Source organism: Puntigrus tetrazona, chromosome 24 (genome assembly GCF_018831695.1).
Source record: "Puntigrus tetrazona isolate hp1 chromosome 24, ASM1883169v1, whole genome shotgun sequence".
NCBI lineage: Eukaryota > Metazoa > Chordata > Actinopteri > Cypriniformes > Cyprinidae > Puntigrus > Puntigrus tetrazona.
Window position 1 is genome coordinate 18478250 of NC_056722.1, and position 21075 is coordinate 18499324.

Below are 21075 nucleotides of genomic sequence, written 5' to 3' on the forward strand. Positions count from 1 at the left end.
CTTTCTGTCGTATATAATAAAAGCGATTTGAGCTCAGGTGGGGATGAGTCTGTATGGGGCTTTATAATGCCATTCAGTTACCTGGGGGGGTTGAAGGCAATTGATGCATGTTACAATTCACCCATGAATACAAGGAAAAAAGCAATGTCTAACATAACGATTGGAGCGAGTACTGCTTAGAAACTAATGAGTAGAGATAGAGAAACAAAAGAAGGCAGTTTTAAGTAGCACATTAGGGAATCTGTGAGACTCATACCAGATCTCTAGTGAAGCACCATGTCCAGGTAAAGTTCAGGGCCGGCTTGGGAGAAAGGAAAAGTTAACTAGAACACTAATGAGTGGAGAAGCTACATTATGAGTGGTTTGACAGTAGCATGTGTCCTTTCTTGTGGAATGACCCTGAGAAAATTAATTAGTTTACTGTGCCTGCATATTACTGTCAGACCAACTATTGAAATGGCAGAATGTCAATACTGATATTGCATTCAAAAGCAATGCATCTGACCCCAAATTAACCTGATTTGATCCAAACAGGTGTAGTTCGGAATTTTTAAAGCGATAGTTCACCCAAAAATGAAAGGAACATTTTTCTCCTATATATACATACATACATACATATGTGTTTTTATATTAACTTGAAAATCCCAGGGGGTGCATCAGCTAAATATTTTTCATTAAAATATTAGGAAATGCAAAGACATTCCTACATCTCATCAGTGAGAATCAATTATTTAAATCAAGTAAAATTAAAATAAAGTTGTATAAATGCGCATGTCTTCAACACAACACAGTACTGAAATACACACTTTTTTCCTCATAGCTAAGCACTAGGAAGCATCCACTAGGCCTATACATCTCAAATGTAAATGTGTGCTTCATGAAGGCAGCAGTTCAGTGCTCATTAACATCCATGTGTGTGAATTATTTGGACATGTTTAAAAATGAAATGTTTTCTACTGCATCTAATCATCATCATCCCTGTGTACTGAAATATGAAAATTATATGGCCCTGCATAGACCGTGAACCTTATTTATGATGTATGATGCACAATCTATAAGACTATATTGCTTAGTAATAGGCTGTAAGCCCTGTTGATGCTCCGTTACTGCTCTACCGAAAGTTCATATCATGACATAGAAATTTGCTTAACTGCATTAGTTTGATACAATATGCATTAAAATGAAATGAAATGATAAAATATGCAATTTCCCGTTGGAATGATCACGAGTTTGTTCTGCACGCAGTCCCATTTGGATGGACATCGCAATGGAGGAGCAACCCAGACACAAGTGCCAGAACAAAATGTTAGCAGGATAAATTGGCAGTTTGCTCTATTGCTCAGAGTAAACCTGGACTCAGGAGGCAGAGAAAACATTTCTGGTAAAATTGAACACATTCCGATGAAAACTATCCTAAAAAGACTGCTAAAGTTGAAGCAGTGCAGTGAACTTATTCTCTCACGCTCTCTCTCTCTCTATCTCTTTCTCTTTCTATATACGCACACAGACAATTGCGCTATGCAAAAAATCTCAATACAGAGGAAAAACTGAGAACAATCAATAAAGAATTGTTATTTTAATCTCATTTTTGCAGACTGTAACATTTAATCAATCTTAGACAGATGCCAAAATAGAATTGCATGACATCCTTGAAAACAGACAAAACACCTGAAAGAAATTATGCAAAGTAGAAGAAAATATGACAAAGATTATATAAAAAATCATGTCTACATCAACCACTGTCTGTTTTGGGTTTAATTGCCAGCCGCCTATGCAGTACATGGTAATTTAACATAAACATTTATGCATTTGGCAGGTGCTTTTATTCAAAGCATTGAAGGTTTACATTTTATCAGTTTAATGCAATTCCTGGGAACTGAACGCATGACCTTGCTCAAACGCTTGAGCTACAGGAACGCATTTAAGGACAATTTTGTTTAATTTTATACAATAAGCAACTTATGTAAATGTAAAATCTGCAACAGACTGGACACAGTTTTTAGCAGTCTTCTATAAAATGCATTGACGAACTGAGGAGCAACATCAAAGCTGCCTTCAAAGAAAGAAGACCAAACAGTTTCTGAGACAGGTAGCAGGTAGCGGGTAGATTTCTTTGTGGATCTGAACAGAACTGACTAAAACATCCAATTGTGGACCGGTCCTGCTGAGGCTCCCGTCGTCTGTACAAATCAAACCAGACAGTTCCATTCCCTAAAAAATGTTGCCCTTATTACTAAACCCGCTATTTACAATCACTGACTAGACATATGCTGCTGTCAGGGAGCTTTCCCACATGGTTCAATTTAATAGTGAAAAGCAGCATGTGATATTATGAATAATGGGAAGTAGGCCTAGCTGTCATTCCAAAATGGTGAACTTTTCATGTGTTGTGTATTCTAGATGCGCTATAGTTTTAAGTTGGATTGTCATCCCCGAGAGGTGAATGTGATTTCTGATGCAGGGGGACCCATGTGACGTCTGTCTGACTGAAACGGGTCAGTGAGAATGTGTTTACATCCAAATCTAAGATGTATAATAACATGAGGACATGACATGTATTGAATAAATGTATGTGTGTTTTTGCAATTAAAATTTTTTAGTTTCAGTACTTTTTTTCAGAAATTTTTTTCAGTAATTCATTTTTTTTGTTTTGTTTTTTAGTATTTTAGTACTTATTAATAATTTCAGTAACTCATATTATTTTAGTTAATCATTTTAATCCAGGTTTATTTTGATAATTTTTTATACTATTTCACTAGCTACAAGTGAATTTAGGCCTCACGACAATAATGCACAATATTGTTACATTTAATAGTGTTATTAAATTATCAGTATTTCAAAAGATTAACCTTTAACCAAATCTAAAATTAAAATAAACACGGACAATTAAAATCTGATAATAAATAATCTAAGAAATAACAGTGCGGTGCACATGAATTTGAATATCTATTTTGACGATAATAAAAATTCTTCAAAGCTAAAAGTCATGATGAACGCTACTTTAATTGGGCTAATACAACTTACGATGCTACCCACTCCCATCACAGCGAATGCTGGGAAATTTCTCGAGGTGTACGACGGAAAACCCTGAAAAGACACAAAATCCTTGTCGATAAAGCTAACTTGTGATTTAGCCTAAAGGGAGCATATCTGCTCTCCCTCAGGTCTGAGGAAAGCACATTCATTATCAGGCAGACTGGGATGTAAGCCTGAGTCATGGGCGCATCTATCAAAGCTTAGAGGTGAGAGATTAAAGGGGTGGCTGCCAACTTGCCTCATGGTCAAACAGAATGCTGGATCACAAAATGGCCCCCGGCAGCTAAAGAAGAAGGGATCACGTACGTGTGCGTGTAGGTTTATTTAGGTCTGCCTGATTGTGTGGGGATTGCAGCATCATTTGATATATGATACGACTCAGCATGAAGATACACAACTGTGAGGCCATTATATCTGCTATTACAGTACAAGCAAACAAGAATAGGAAATAGAAGATAATTAGGGTGAAATATCAGACCATTCACCCTTTATTTCCTATCCAATACACGGTGATGCATGGATGCTGATTAACAGTCCTTTCATTCATATACAGAGATATATAAGTGTTATGCCTAGTGGCAAGATCAAAAGTGAGACGCACAGAAAAGACAAACAAGAAACAAGAACAACCTCTCGTCTTGTGAGCTTGCATGTTCATTAAATCTATCCTGAATGTCCTCGAAGAACTGACTAGTTGCTCATGGGAGTCTTTGATGAGGTTCTGCATATTACAAGAATCCATCAACAGAGCTGAAAGGAGACGTGGCCAAACAGAGATGGAGAGGATGATAATAAAACGTCTGACTATCCTCAAACATCAAAAGGCAGAACACAGTAAATAAAGAGCGAAATCCTTTTACTCCTTCTTAAGGATTCAGTCCATCCATATGATTTCATAACTGAACTAGACAATATGACATAAAAGTGGTGCTTGTTAAGTATTGACATTAGTACTAAAAATACAGTAGTCATAATAATTTTATATTGTGTTGATGTGTGTGTGTGTTTGTGCATGTAATGTGTATATATATATAATGTGTATATGTACTGTTAAACTATCAATCATAACCAAAACTAATTTTAATATATATAACGTAAGATCTAATAATGTAAATATATAAATGTATATATAATGTAAAATCTAAAAATATAAAAGTATATACACACACATATAAAAATATAAATGTATATGTGTGTCCGTGGATATGTTTCCAAAAAGCTAATTTTATGCAAGCAAACCGCACTCTCTTTTTATATTACAAAAACTGATCAATATCATTACTAATTGATTCATTTTACAAAAAAATCCTTTTGCAGTCTAGAATTTCAGAACCTTTCCCCTGCTCCTGAGAAATGCTAAATATTAAAGGTATTTAAAGAAGCAAAGACAATTTGATGTCAAGTAATAGGCGTCGTATGCTTTCATTCCACGGTTTAATGAATTAATAGCAAAAAAGCATTAAAAAATTCTGATCACAGCCCATTTAGTTAAGGTTGAATTACCAAGGCCTTCAAGAGACACCCATATTACTAATTCGTCAGCCTAAAAAGGTCTCATCCAACATGCAATAATTAATTTAAAAAGCTATTTTCAATTTGCAATGTTATTGTGTACCACTCACGTCAGATGTTTTTACCATATACAAAACAAAAAGGGCATTTCACATGAGAGTCTACATACAAATGAATGAATCCTCAAAGATTCATTATCCTCTGTTAAGAGCAAAAAAAAAAAAAAAACATTTTCGATGATGACAGAAAAGAGTAAAAACGATTGAGAAAGTAAAAGGAACACATTTGCAGCTTGTATAATCAAACATGCAGCACTTTTTCACTCCGCGGGAGTCACAACCGACAGTTCTTATTTTCTCCATGTTGCAGAGAGGACGTGATGTACAACACTAATGTTTGACAGCCTCTGTCTCTGGATTAACACAAATAGTCTGTCAGCTGTGGTAACTCAAGATTGGCCTGTTGATATCTCAAATCTTAACTGCGCAAAGCTCTGCCAATTCCCCGGTGAAGGCCTCGGGGCTAACAATGCACATGTCCTGTACAATCATCTCCAACATGCGCTTTACTGATAACATTCATACCAGCTTATGTTCAAGGGCAGATTGACAGAGCATCTCTTGTCATTCCCATAAACAAAGATCGGCGGGCCAGTCGTGTTTTCTCTAATAGATTCTTTACTCTGTGAGCGTGCACCGTAGAGAACTTCATTAATTATAACTAAGTTCGTGAGATCGTGATGAACTAAGATGAATGACAGCCTTTTAGTGATTTGAAAGGGAGCCAATTAACAATTAACAATTTTTCAAATATGATTTCTTTTTATTTTCACATTCTCAATTAAAATACTTCCAAAATGATATATCATGTGTTGGAATCTGGCACAAAAATGACTATTTATATTTAAAAAATAATTACTATCATTATCAATACATTAATACATGTTCTTTTTTATCACCTATATTAAAAAACAAGGACAAAAAAGCAAATAAACAGAAGGCCTAGTTTAATCGAGAATGACCTATTAAGACATAATGCACAGATCTAAGTCTGTTATACATCAGACTGTCCCCCCAACCATTAACTAAACGTTCATGTAAGACAGCATTAAGTTTGTGTGAATCTTGCCAAGACATATTTTCGCAATAATGGGTCTACAATTTATAGGGAGATTACACCGCTTATGTACGCACTTTACGAAAGTGTGAAGACATTTTTGATGAAATCTGAAAGCTTTCTGACACTGCATAAACAGCAACGCAACTACTACATTAAAGTCCAAGAAAGGAAGCAAGGACATCATTAAAACAGTCCATATGACATGAGGGTGTGTAATTAATGACAGAATTAGAATTTTTGGGTGAACTATCACTTTAAATCCATACAACAAGCCAATACTCTTTGAGATTTAAACAAATGACTCTTAATGTATATTACATAGGTTAGTTTTTATAACAAAAGTGTAGTATTTAGTCAAATAAATTAATAAATAAACATTGCTTTAATTTAATACCTCAAAAAAAAACTCCCACTCCCCAAGTATGCTGCTGTATTTCCTGTCAAGCACTTTCAGAGAAAAAGTGACCAAAATACATAACATACAGTGTACACCGGTAAACGTCGGCTATTTCCCTCAGCAATGTGAATTTCTTCTGAATTCCAGTACAGAAGATCTGTGGCAAACGGCGTTACCAGGGCAACCTCATTAATGCCTAAAAAGACACTGATTAGTGACACCTGGGCTCAGCACCTCTCCCTGCCCCCATCATGCTTTGCTTCTTCTGTTACCGTGTGAACGTGTATACATGTTGGTGTGTTTGTCGTGTGACACCGGGGGGCAGGTTGTGTGACATAACCGAGTGTGTTTAAGAGCAAATAAGCAGATAACCTTAAACTTTCGGTTCCACAATTGCAGGTAACTTACAGGACATGCAAGTAGCCATAGTAACTTGCTCTCAGAATATAACCCGCTCGGGAGTAGGACTTATTATATATTTAGTGTCAAACAAATAATATAACTGTTTAATTAAAGATTAAATGAAAATTAAATTGTTAAATGATAGCACAACCACAAGTTAGGTGACAATATGCACTAAGTATGCAAATTACCTTCAGAAGAAGAAAATCGATTCAGTGCTCTGTTGAGAATGTCTTGCATGTTAACCAGGAATATACTCCGTGTTGAATTAACTTACTTCTGGACGCATTTTTAGAACCAGCACACCTCGAATAAGCAAGGTCTGAGTTGATCAGGGTATAGCAGATGGTAAAGTAACCTTGCTTTCTGGAAGCAATCAAAGAGAAAAAAAAAATCCTTAAAATCTTCATTTCTGTTTTCCTTTTACCTTATTTCTTTCTTTCTTTTTTATTTATGTCTGTCTTCTGATTTTAGTCAAAGCTGACTGGTATGACACACGGTAAGGTTTTAGAAAGGAAAATTTTTAAATAATAATTAGGGAAAACCAATAAATTATGAATAATTTACTGCCATTGTGTGAACGTGCAATCATGCAATCGTTAAAAAAGTAACAGGATATTTAATAAGAAAACATTTTTGCCTTTTTATTTCCTTTTAAATGAAATGCACAAACAGCTCAGAAACTTGCATCAAAAAAGTAAAAAGCATCCTTTTTTTATTTCACATTGACTTTGAAGGTTAAGTTCAATTTTAATACGTTTGCCACCTAGTGGTGAGACACTTATTTGCGAAGCACTCTTCAACATCAATGAAGGACATTTTCTGCATGGTCAGTTTCTAATTAAGATATAATCAATTCAATAATGATAGTGTACACAAAACAAGCCAACATCCATAAACATAATTTTATGATGTCCCACACCGCTTTACCTGGTATCCGATATCACAAATGCACACACATTTACAGTTGATTACAATCGCTCAATGAAGCCGATTCTAGGTCAGTGTTCATGCAACGGTCGCCTGTTAAACTTCATTAGGGATTCACCGACAACAGAGAGTGAATAAACAAAGCGACAGAAAGCTAAACAAACCGCACACAGACACAAACACACACAATGAACCGAGTCGCTGCGCCCAGCGTGAGCAAGAGACACACAAAGCCGAGCTGTAACCCAGATTAACCGGCAGACAGGAGGCCGGAGCTCTGAAAGGGACAGCAAACTGGCTGTGCCGTCGAGGCAGACAGGTCGAGATGGGAGGCTGCGGGGTGATTTTTACAGAGGAAACAGCCTGCCCGCTCTCTGGTTGCTGTAGTGATCCACTCAACACTGACAACATTATGCTGTTCTTCCCTGAGGCCAACCATTACTGACAGGCCCCCGAGGCCTCCTACCGCACACGTGTCTGCTCCATGTGTGACATATTCATTTCTCTCTTCCTTTTGCTCGCTTTTCACTCTTTGGCCCAAATACACACAGCGCAATATAGAATTTGTACAGCAGTCGTCCTTTCTTCAGCGTATATGCACGTTTCTGAGAGGGACGGAGAGGGTATGTGTGATATAGGAGCGGTGACAGCGTTTGGATCTGAGGCAAGTGAGGCCTGTATGACACAGTCTGTGTGTAACACTCTGTTTACCAAACAGCGTGTCGTTCTCCATCTTCATATAACACTAAAACGTCACATTCGGAGATGCTGTGGAGCTAGGTGCATTGCAACAGCCATTGTGAAACGTGCAAATCTTGTTTCTACATGACAATTTTTTATTTATCATTATGGATACTATTTAAAGAAGGTTTGTATGCTTGTATGTACGTTTGTATGACAAGGAGCTCAGCTTCAAAAATGACACTGAAAATGTATTTCCGCTTCGTTCGTCAAATCATCTGAAATAAATCTGCTTTTTATTGCATTTCGTGAAGTTTGTATTGGGTCAGTACATCATTTTTGCGCTGTGGAAGCTATATGAATGCTTAGAAAAATAAAATAAAAAGTGAGGAGACAATCAAATAAATTTTAATTATAAGGCTTCATTTGTAAGTGCACATTTTGTGTGTCTGCGTGAAGAAATATGAATGCTTATAAAGTGACATTTAGATTTATCTGCGGAAAATACCCTCTGAATTGACTGAAGTAAGCTTTACTGGCTTCCTGCCTCTCTACTGCTTCCAAGTCAAAATGCCCTTTAACATAAACCCTTGAGTATCAACAATGCACTATTCAATAAAACACAAGGACAGTCAGAACGGTTGAAGCTTCCAACTGTACGTTTCCTCTGTGAAAATCAATGTCTTTTTAGGTTAGTGCTGGATGCCTATAAGCACCTTAAGAAAAACAAGCATCTTCATGCTCTTGATGCTGATCTTGACTTTTAATCTCATCAAAAAACCTCAAGAGTGGCTGTCAATGGTGGTCAGAGGAACGGCTCACATTCAAATCCTCAATTCTCTAATCACATGTAAAAACAAATAATAAAAAAATATATATATATGGGTAATATGATGTTGAACATGAATATTATTTGGTGTACTGCAATGTGTTTATGTGGTTTAAATAAAAAAAAAAACAACAACATTATTTTCCAAATAATGTGCATCATTGTATTCGCTGAAAGTATTTCTGCTGTGAATTAATTCATGACAAAATAATACGGGGGTTAGTCTACAGAGATTAAAGAAGAACATTATCTATTTTATACTATGTTTTAAAACGGTTTTATGCCACAAAAGGTGCAGAAAGCATAAAATACTGCTAGTAATGTTTGCTAGTATTCATTTTTGTGAAGCAAGACATATATACATATACATATACACATACATATAAAGAGCCAATAGATTCTTAAAATAAAATATATTTAGATTTTTTTGATTCTATCAGGTGCACTGTGATTGGCCGAATACCTCAAGCATGTAGTGGATGTTACCCCCTGTATTGCACCGCATAAACATAACACCATGTCTGCATTAGTGATCTGAGAAATGACAAACAACAAGCACCACTTTTCACTGCTCGAAACTCATGTTTCAATAGAAAGTAGAGGTTTTTTTTTATAAGAAAATGTAACTTACTTAAAGGCTGCGAGTCAGAAGCACCAGACTGTCCTTGCACAGTTGGAATTGCTCCACTTTGTAGCCTCTGTACTCCCAGGAATCAGTTTTCCATAATTGCGCTGCACACTTTAATATTTGGGTTAAACTGTTCTGGAACAGTGTTATAAATACTACATAACCACTGATTTCTAGTTGTGTCCTTTTTTAGAAGCACAAAGTAAGTCGTTTCACTTTCACAACGAAACACAGCATTTCCAGAACATGGCGCCAGCAACAACACCACAGAGCTTTTGCGTAAACATTTGGTTGGTGTTATGAAAATACGCCCACTCTGTGATGCAGAAAAGTGGGGGTGTGTTTAAAAACAAGCCATTTAAGGGGGGTGTAGACAAGTCATATCTATAATAAAGAATATCTCTTTAGTCTTTGCAACTTTAGGGATCTTATCTATGCACCACAGGAAATGGTAACGATTTTAGTCAGGAACACCTTTTAGTTTCTATAACTATATATTGAGTAACAAGAGTGGCACCTATTAATCACCTCTATTCCTTGCCTGTTTCCTCTCTGTAATACGATCCACAGCAGCCTCGGGTAAAACAAACACACTGATCACAGAAACTCTATGCACCATGCCGTCTAATATCAAAATAAAAGCTTGCCTTTCATCGCAACTTACTCACTGAGACCTGTCCCACGCATCCACTTACACCGGCTCAATTTGGTAGATGCGGCCCCTTCCCAATCAATCTCTTTGAGCGAGCCGTGGCGTCCAAAATAAGATGGCTTCATTTATAAGAGCGCCTAACACTGGCAACTTGATTGGGACACACAACCGCCGCCTCCTGTTGAGATCACACACATCACTTCAAAGAAAACACACAAGACGGATGGTCATTTGCATGACATACATATTTATGAGGCCTCCTTCTCCATCTCGCTAGACTCAATACAGATTTTGCGAAACTCCCAGGCAGCGCTGACACAAAGTCACGCGTGATACGGATCACAGGAGCCACCAAAACATGATTTTTTTTTTTTTTTGAGGGGCCTATATGGTTGACGTGCTGTACTAGAATGCATAACAGGGTTTACTCAAGAACACACCGAATCAGCGATCCGCTGCTGAAGTGCATTACCATTTTGATGGGTGCGGTGATGAGGATGGTGATTACAATGATGGTGATGTTTATGGTGATTGCTCTCGGGTGTAATCCCACAGGCCCCTGCTCGACGTGCATGAGTGGCAGGATGGGCAAGAGATGGTTGAGTATTCAGAGGTGCTGGTTGGGGATTTAGATAGGACAGGGGCGGATGGAGGTCATAACAGATCTCACCAGCTGTTTACATCCACTAAAGCGGGATTTTCAAGTGCATCTATGATTCACATTCAACGAAATGTGGAAAAGCGCTCTTAAAGCATAACAAAATGATAAAAAATATCTTAGTCCATGGGCTTCCACACTGGGGGCCACAAAGGAGGTCAAGTTTTTAAAACTATATATAACATAACTACACTAATATTATAAACTAATTACATTTTCAATATTATTAATATTTTATTAGTAGTAATGATACAATAATATATTAATAAAGCAATACATTGTAATAGCACTATTAACACAAATATCAATATTATATCTGTACAAAACAACTGAACAACTGCATAAAAATAATATTAATATCATCAATATTGCTGCTACAAAATTATTTACAAAACATGAATAATATATACATAGCAATGTAATGAAAATATTAATACAAAATTACAATATTTTAAATACAACAACTAAATAATGATTAAAGTAATACAAATATTTGTGATTGAGAAAAATAATAGTAGCACTTTTAACAAATATAAATATAATAATATACAAAGTTGAGTAAAATTGTTGTTGTTGCTGTTGTTGTTTTTAATACAATATAAATAAAACCATTTTAAAAACACAAACAAAACCATTAAATAACAACACCACGAACATTAGTATTAGTGGATTATTATCAATATTAATAAAACAATACATAATAAATTAACCATGTGATTATATTTAGTAATAAAAACTTATTACAACAACAACTATTAAAATTTATTATTATTATTATTATTATTATTATAATAGATATCAGCAAGTAAAATGAAAAGAAACATTAAAAAAAAATATTCGCAATTACTGTATGTTTTTGTATTGACAATATTGTATGTATGTGTGTGTGTGTGTGTGTGTGTGTGTGTGTGTGTGTGTGTGTGTGTGTGTGTGTGTGTGTGTACAAGGCATCATATTATTTGGGGGCTCATTAAAAGTAGGATCCAAAAGTTTAAAAACCTACGGTGACCAGTGTCAAGATCTCAGTGTTCACTTTAGTACAACAGCTTTCTTTCATGAAAGGTTTTATTACACAGGGACCAGCCCACTGATATGTGAAGGCCAAACATGTGCTGGATGTATGAAAGGAGTTGGCATAATGAGGCTTGCACACAGCCCGGGCTTGTCTGAAATTGCAAAGAAATAACCCTCACATCCTCACAATGAAATCTCAAGGCTGCAAATATAATGCCTTAATTGCGCGTGTGATCAGAACAGAGCAATATTTTCACTGGAAAGCTCGAAATGAATAAATTGTGCCTTTTCTTCTTGAAAAAAAATGCAAGTGGGTTTGATTTCACAGTACAATAACATGTCGTTTTAGTAGAGGGTACTGTATTATTTCAGTTTTTTTTTTGTCTGGTGAGGTTAGAAGTCGCTGAAAGTATTTCTGCTGTGAGTTAATTCATGACAAAATAATACGGGAGTTAGTCTACAGAGATTAAAAAAGAACATTATCTATTTTATACTATGTTTTAAAACGCTGCAGAAAGCACAAAATGCTGCTAGTAATGTTTGCTAGTATTCATTTTTGTGAAGCAAGGCTTAAATACATATAAAGAGTCAATAGATTCCAGGCCTTAAATACCAATACCTAAATAGTGCACAGATGTTTTACAAGTGTACACGGTGCTAGAAGGGGCTTCAGAGAAAGGAACGAGAGTCCCCAAACATTACTAGCATTGATTTAGCCAGCCTCCTCACAGTTAGTTTCTCAAAGACATACACAGGTTTATTAATCAAATCTACCATGAAAACCCAAGCACTGCATCGCACAGATGCTCAGTTCTGCTCTGCGAATCGCTGCATCAGCATCTCCGATTTTAATGTAGCTTTTATTAAGGCAGCGCATGAAGCCATCAACATTTTGCGGCAGTGATGAGCCAGCCGTCTGTACGACGCGAGAACCTGTTGTGTATGAATAAAAGTAATGGCTAATTTTTGTGATGGATTGGGCCGGAGTGCCACCTACACAGTCTTCCAGGCCGTTCCAGGTGGGACGGGAATGACTGCCTGAACTAAATCCATCATCGGGGTAAAACACAGGTGGCCTTTTACTGCTGAGCTGGGATTTGGCAAACATGAAGAATGTAATCAAATACAAATTACACGCTATTATATGTTGCATACTGTAGTGTCAATTAAATCATTACCAAGACAGATTCCCAAGGTGTAACACTTCCGCAGGCTCTGACTTTATGGTATTTTCCTGATTTCCCCCTCCATCTCTCAATTTGCATTCATTGTGGTGGCTCTGGATTTTGTCCTCAGGAACATTTCCTCAGTCAAACATTCATCTTCTCACACAGTCATTTTCCTCCAGCTTACTTTCTCACCCCAACTGTAATGTCCTTTTAAATATTTCAGGTCTTCTCTCCACCTTTAAGCACCTGATCTTTAAACGGTCTAATAATGTCACACCTGAGCTTTAACTCGATAACCCCCCGGCCTTGCCAAACTAGAATATGAAAAACTGTATTTCATATATTATTTTATTATTTTGAATTTATATACATCAGACATACTACTGTTGAGGTTCATTTTTGTTTGGAAAATGATATGTTTACAGCAAGGGCACATAAACAAAGGATTTACTAAAGATGCACGGTTAAGAATTAGCAGTGGAAAGGCATAGATGCAGTTATTTTTGCACCTCATCTTATTGAATGTGCATTTGTAAGAATTTAAGGGGGAGAAGAATATTGAATCATGCAATACGATTTAATAACGTTTGCACTCATCAAATTACTGGTATTTGCCATTATTTAACATGTACTTGTGCTAATGTTCGCCAAATTATTAAGATTTTGCGTCTGTGTTGTTTCATTTGCTTCTTTCACCTCTTGAACTTTCCATGCCCATTAACGCTTTTTGGAATTGCGCAATTTTCCCTGTTTAGTAAAACTGGCCCTTAGATTGTTATTATATAAAGTTTTGTTTTATATAGTTTTCTATTTTAAGAAAAATGTTCTTTTAAAATTCATCAAAGTATCATGGTTTCCACTAAAATATTAAGCAAACAATTGTTTTCAACATTGATAATAAAAATGTTTTTTGAGCAGATTGTAAGCACATTAAGTAAAAATGAAGTGTTTAAAAAAAACATAAATAAACAAATTAAAAATTTTCTATTATAATTGATTTAATGATTTTGAACAATATTATTGTTTTTACTGTATTTTTATACAGTAAAAACAATAATAAATGCAGCCGTGGTGAGCATAAGAGGCATATTTCAAAGTCTTTCAAAAGACACTGATATATACAAGGTTGTTAAAGCTGAAAATTGAGGGGGGATATATTAGATAAAAATGTACTTCAAGTCTTTACATATATATTTTTTTTAAATCCTAGTATCTGTGAAATCTTTATAATGTTAACTTTATAGTTAATTCCACCCAGCTGCCATTTGACAAGCACTCAGTGTCGTATAAAATGGCCTTTCTTGCATTTATCATTCCCCTTTTAATCTTTGTCTCCCAGAAACCGTGCAGAAGAAGTCCGGCACTAGAGTTAATATGACAAATGTGTGCAGATAACCGCTGTCTCCTGATAAGTCATGGACAGAACTGTAAAATAGTTCAACTTTTCCGCTCTAAGGTTCTGGCTTTCTGCCTGAGATGTGAATGAAGTGGTACGGTGGACATTAAAAGTCCTACCTGCTCCTTCACAGAAGCCAGAATGGCAGAGGTGGTCTCAGTCTCAGATCCATCGCCATTAGAAGCGTTCAGTCCTGGGCTGAGCATGGTGGCATTCTCTGCCTCAGCAGGCTGCTCTGGAACTGGCATGATTTCTAGAGAGGACAAAACACATTTATCAGCAACTTTTCATCATTAGACTTCAGCACTGGATCATCAGCGTTCAGACATGCTGTGCTCAATGAATGAGATTCGAGAGAATGCAAGAAAATGTGTAATGACCCTAAAACTGAATGATTCATTCACAAACAAGACTCATCAAGTTCTTGAATTCAACCGATGGACTAAACATTGCATTTAATGTTGCATTGTTACAGTATGTGTTGTTATTTTAACACAGTACACTCTTTGTAATTACTTAAAAGGAATAATTCGCCCAAACATGATATCCAAACTGTATGCTAACTGCTAATAGGTAAAAAAAAAAAAGCATACACCTTTTACAAGCAAAAAAGTGTCCAAACAGTTCTCAGTTAATATCGGTGGATTGTGATGTGAGAGGAAAACAGGGGGTAAACTTTGTCACTGAAGAAAGGGTTATTATGGATTACAGGCTCGTATTTTCACCAGAAATTATGGTTTAAAGATTGAATGCCTTAATAATGGATTTGTTTTACTTCACAAGAAAAGTAAATTGATGGATTGGTGTTGTGTGGATTATTGTGATGTCTTCATCAGTTGTTTGGACTCTCATTCTGACGGCACCCATTCAGTACAGAAGATCCATTATGCAATGCTGAATTCCTCCAAATCTATTTCAGTGAAGAAACAAACTCTTGGATGGGATGAAGAGGAGTACAATTTCAGCAGATTTTCATTTTTAATTAAAAATTATTTTTGATCATGAGTCAACCAGGTTTATGAATACCAAGGATTTGCACCTCCTTAACCTCTTTGGATCTAAATACAACGAGCAATCAACACATTTTAGATTTATAACAGTAAAATCCATCAAAAGCAGCTAGTTAGACATTTTCAGTCATGTCTACCGCCTCAGTTATCTCATAAACCTCCACGGTCTATTTACAGTAGCAAATGAGCAAATGTCAGGATGTGCAAACACATGATTGATACAACCTATAAAGAATCTGTATTGATTAGAAAGAGATTCCAAATAATAACTGAGCTGGGCATTAGCTGGAGTCAGATCAAGATAAATGGTTATGCAGGACAATCTCTGGATATTTTGTCACACTCAGTGGCGGCTGTGGCCAGAGCCTGCCAACTTTGTTCCCCTGTTAATAAAGATGACTAGCCTCATCTAGCACGACAGCGTGCCTCCGCCTGACGTTCTGGAAATCAGATTATGCCTCCTTAAACCACCATTTCCACATTGTTTACCTTCCTCCACTCTTGCCTTCACACATGCTCGCATAATTCACTCAAAAACCTCTTCAATGCAATTACAGGAATAAAAGACTTGTAGAAATAAGTCATAAGTTCAAGCAAAAGCAACCACTTTAACTATATTCTGCTAACATTGTCAATGTTCCACTGAAGTTGAAATGGTAAGTCAACAATGAAAACGTCACTTTGGAATATTGGCAATTTGGAAATATTAGTGGAATATTCCATTGTATAATTTGGCAAATATTATGGGAATGTCTAAAACCAGTAAGTAGAAACGTACATTCAGTAACATTCAAAAAAACAGGCTGTTTTGGTCACCAATGACTTCCATAGTAAAAAATAAATACTATGGAAGTCAATGGTGACATGGTTACAAACCTTTTTCTAAATATCTTCCTTTGTGTTCTGCAGAACAAGCAAATTCCTAGGCTAAATTATAATCTAAGCTGTTTCAACTCAATGAAGCTTGCACTGGCTGATCTTAAAGCATGTCTTAAGGTGCACACCAGTGATGCTCTAAGGCACATTTAAAAAAATTACTTAATTGAACTAAGGCTTAATCCTGTTTTAGGCTAATCCCTGTCTAGTCTTTAAAATAGTTATATACTGTGTAAAGTTACTAGATCAAAATTTTCAAAACTCACAACTTCCAAAACTGCTTTAAGGAGTTTTGGTATGCTGATTTTTTTTTTTTTTTTTTTTTTTTTTTGCAAAGTTTACAAATCCTTTGAACGCCCTGTACATCTATTCCTCACAGCCTCATTTTTATTCCTGTCAAAAATTAAATATGGCGCTACCCTGACTAAGGTCTATTGTGAAGATATATCTGCCACAACGTTTGTGCTGATTGGAAGAGCTAACTGACTTGTGCTTCACCTCCTGCCAGCTCTTTTCAGCTGGTCAAAAGAACGATTGGCTCAGCCTGCAGAATGAACTGCCTTAGTCTTTATCCTCTCCAGTACTAAAGTCAAATGTGCCCTCATGGAAGCCTGGGTAAAAAGATAAATAAACAACTAAGTGTCACCAAAGGGATGTTCTGTACCAGAAAAGGAAAACACAAAAAAAATATCTGTATTTAAAAGACTAATTCTCTCATTAACTATAATTCTGATATAATTTACTCATCCTCATCTCACATCTACAATTGTTCTCCAAACACACTCAAAGCTCAGTTTTAATGAAAATATTATATTTCTTGCTGTTTAATTATAGTACATCTACTTTATGTGGCACATGGGAGAGGTTTCTTAAAATCAAGCCTAAAGCTGAATGGTGGTCTCTAAGAGTGAACTGCCCATTTTACAATATGGTTCATTAGTTAACATTAGCTAGCAACATTAGTTAACATGAACTAAGAATGAACAGTACTCCTACAGCATTTATTAACATTAGCTAATGTTAATATCTGCATTTGCTAATGCATTATTAAAATCACAAGTTGCGTTTGCTAACATTAGTTAATGCATTGTTATCTAAAATGAACTAACAATGAACTACTGCGACAAAGATGGATAAATACTGTAATAAATGTGGTTAATGCATTAACTAATGTTAACAAATGACACCTTATTGTAAATTGTATTGTTAAAAACATGATCTACAAATTGATAACGAAAAGCATTCTGCAAATATAGTATCATTTTATTGCTTTGCACAACCAGATTTTAAAACATTAAAAATATTTCAGCATATTGATGTTTAATTAATACATTTAGTAAATTTATTTCAATCTTGAGGATTCAAGATTTTATTTTTATTAAGCTGAAATACTGCACACAACTTATATCAACTACTTTTAAGACCTTTTATGGTCATTTTGAGTCTTTCAAGAATGTTAAACACTCCACATATTTTTAAGTAAAACAGTGATTCAAAATATCTTCTGTTGTGTCAACAAAACAAATGTATTCCATTTTGGAAGGGCATTAGGTTCAACTATTATTTTAACTCAAGTACTGTACTTTTGAGCTAGAGTTTCTCCTTCTGCCTGCTGTCTAGCTGTTTTTGACACCTTCTTTTCCATCTTCGCTCAGCAGATTTTTTTTCCTGCAAACAAATGTGTGCTGCTGGGAAATGCGTTGTCGCATTTTTCAATGATACAGCTCATTTCATTCACTGTGGTTTGCCCTGGTAAAAGGTAATGCAACCATCTTCTAAACCCTGGGTACAGTATGAGAGCGGGCAAATGGTCCAGTTAAATATCTCTGAGGGCCTCTGGAGTGGATTGCCCTGTGTCAACCTTATTCTGTAAACAGTTCTCTCTTCTCATACATTAAGCACTAAAATGCACTTTATCCAATTAGACCTCACTCTAAAAGGTCATTTCTGAGTGTAAACACAAGGATAAAAGATACAAATGATCTATTGAAACACTTACGGGCCTGGTGTGGCTTCTTTAAAGCCATCTGATCTAATAATCGCTCATTCAGCTACACACAAGCACACAGATTTGTGTATTTATAATGGAAATGCTTTGTTAAAATACTTCCATTTGAGTGTGCAGAGACAATTAGCACTTGACTAGGCTAATCATCACACACAAAATGTTCGCTTTGTACGTCTAAAATGTCTTTGTGTGAGAGACGAAACACAAACACAAGAGTCTTTATTCAGGAACAAAGTGACGGTTAACTTTCTATTTACTAGATTGGAAAAAAGAGATAGTGGTCATAAACGTTGTCAGTGTTCCAAAAGGCTAACTTGATGCTAAGTGGCTGCTCTTATCGGTAAATGGAAGCAGTGAACGAACCCTACTAAAAATGATCATCTCAATGATCGTCTCTCTCATCAGGGGTCTCAGATGATGCAACATACTACATGACAGCAGATCGAATGAGGTTCATGGGCCGCAGCTACTGATAGCATCTAACAAGCTGCTTGATGCCTCATTATGAATGCAGACTGACAACATACATCCATCAGCCCTCCCACCCAAATAACTCCAACCATGTTCAGGGAAAGCCAGAGACCGGAGACCATTTATTTAAAACACACTTGTCAACCTCATAATGTCAGTTTAATGGGGTATATATGAGAGAGAGCGAAATAAGGAAACAACTTTTTAAGGATGAATCTAAAAGGACATGGTTGACAAGGCAATCAAGACTGATTAGTTAAACAATGTTAAACTTTAGACACCGATGTGGCTTTATAGCACAGAGAGCCTCGGAAGAGAAGGTCACATGGAGAGACAGAAAAGGGGAAAATGAGACTGAGAAACAGGGAGAGGGGCTGGAAAATTTGACAGAAGGTGCAGACAGACCCGTTGTCACCCTGGCTAAAATAAGGCTGCCAGGTTGTAACTGTCTATGTGCCTCTGTCTCATCAGCGTTTGGCGCTTTTACTGGCAAACAAGCCTGTGTTGCTCCAGCCTGAACCCGAGAGCAGTTTGGCAGGCCAGTGAATAGGAACTGATTGAGCCTTGGAGTTGTTATCCATCCTCTGTCTGAAGGCCCAACCTGCTGGGAAAGAAAAGCTAGAAAACGCTGGAACATGGGCGGCGGGCTTATGTGAGAGACAAGGCTTCTGGTATATGTCTTCTGGAGTTAAATAAAGTTGGTTAATTGTCATTTCTGTCCTGCGAGGCAAGGGGAAAATACAAAATATCATATATTCTCAATATGACAGGTCAATATGAGGCTCTGCCTTCCGTTAATATTGACACTCCACCAGGACGATAACTCAGGGGCCACCTGTGACATTACATATCCATCAGGAAGACTTTTTATTGCCTATTCTAGAATCAAAAGCTACAAATATATCACGGTGAATAAGCTCTGGTGGTGTCAACATATCCAACCAGGGCCAATCATGCAAATTGCTTTATCAATGATACAAAGAAATTTTGAGGAACCCGCTTTGAAAGCACAGTATCAAAACTAAAATAAATAAAAGTGAAATATGATCCATGTAACAAGGATCTGTACACAAATTCTGGAAGCTGAAAACATCCCAGTTCTTGCATGGCCATGTCACCCACCCATTTTAGAGTGGTGTTTTATTTCGGGCCAGGCTGAGGCACACCTGTGCAATAATCATGCTGTCTAATCAGCATCTTGATAGGTCACACCTGTGGGGGAGATGGATTATCCCGGCGAAGGAGAAGTGCTCACTAACACAGATTTAGACAAATTTGTGAACAATATTTGAGAGAAACGGGCCTTTTGTGTACATAGAAAATATAGTTCAGGGGGCAAAAACAAAAGTGTTGCGTTTATAATTTTGTTCAGTGTATCTATCTTTTTCATTTCTTAAGCATTCATATTGTCTATCTATCTCTCTATCTTTAGTTATGCACATCTTAGAGACAAAATATTCATATCAAATAATCAATCAATCAATAAAACCCTGCAAAGAGCTAAGAGACTAAAATCAGGATAAAATACACTGATTGAACACAATAAAAATGTGTATTAATACCGTACCCAGAGTCTTTTTTTGATTTCATGTAGACTTTCAGGAAATATATTAAATTCACTGCTCAAGCATCCCAAAAATCAATGGACGTCTAACGCTTTCTCAGAACAGCCATCCTGACCATGAAAACCCAAAGGAGTGGGCTGACAGCGTCAGGGGAAATCTGCACCGTTTTTCTCCATCTCTGGTTCTCTTCCTCCTACTCCCAGTCATTTCCCTACATATTGCGCATGTCGTAGCGTTGGTTCCGGGCAGGAAGTCTGGCAGCCACACTGCCCTCCTTCCCACGCGGCTTGTGAGTTCCGTCCCTGTGTTAATGCTGCAGGAAGCATGCCAAGCACCCGCATGCAACAAATAAACAAACCACAACAATCCAAACAGCCAGAGCAGATCCTAGAAAGAGTCACACGTCACCCTACGAAGAACTACAATTACCCAAAGGAGAAAACAAACTAGAGGCGAAATGATTACTTTGTCAACACTCTTTACCAAAGCAGTCTGGTCACATAAAATGCCGTTTAACACTGTATTTTTTTGCAATGCATCTTTAGCCGAGGGCATCTGACATGTAATTGCTGTTCCTCTGACATGTGGTCTATTTCCGAGCCGGCTGGTGAGGCCTGGTATTTCAGTCTTTAGCTTAAAAAATGGCCTATGAGCTAAACAAGACAGCAGAACATGACACTCTGAGAATAACACAGAATCATCATGCTCCAACATCTTTAATT

General features: G+C 36.6%; 1 protein-coding gene across 2 annotated transcripts in view; it reads right to left on the reverse strand.

The window, feature by feature from the left end:
• Positions 1-21075, reverse strand: part of ctnnd2a (catenin (cadherin-associated protein), delta 2a) — a 245003-nt gene that overhangs the window by 207462 nt on the left and 16466 nt on the right. For both annotated transcript variants that reach the window (XM_043227004.1, XM_043227002.1), the window contains exon 2: positions 14543-14676. In XM_043227004.1, the coding sequence (XP_043082939.1) occupies positions 14543-14671 (129 nt within the window). In that variant the 5' untranslated portion in view covers positions 14672-14676. The remainder of the gene's footprint in view (positions 1-14542; positions 14677-21075) is intronic.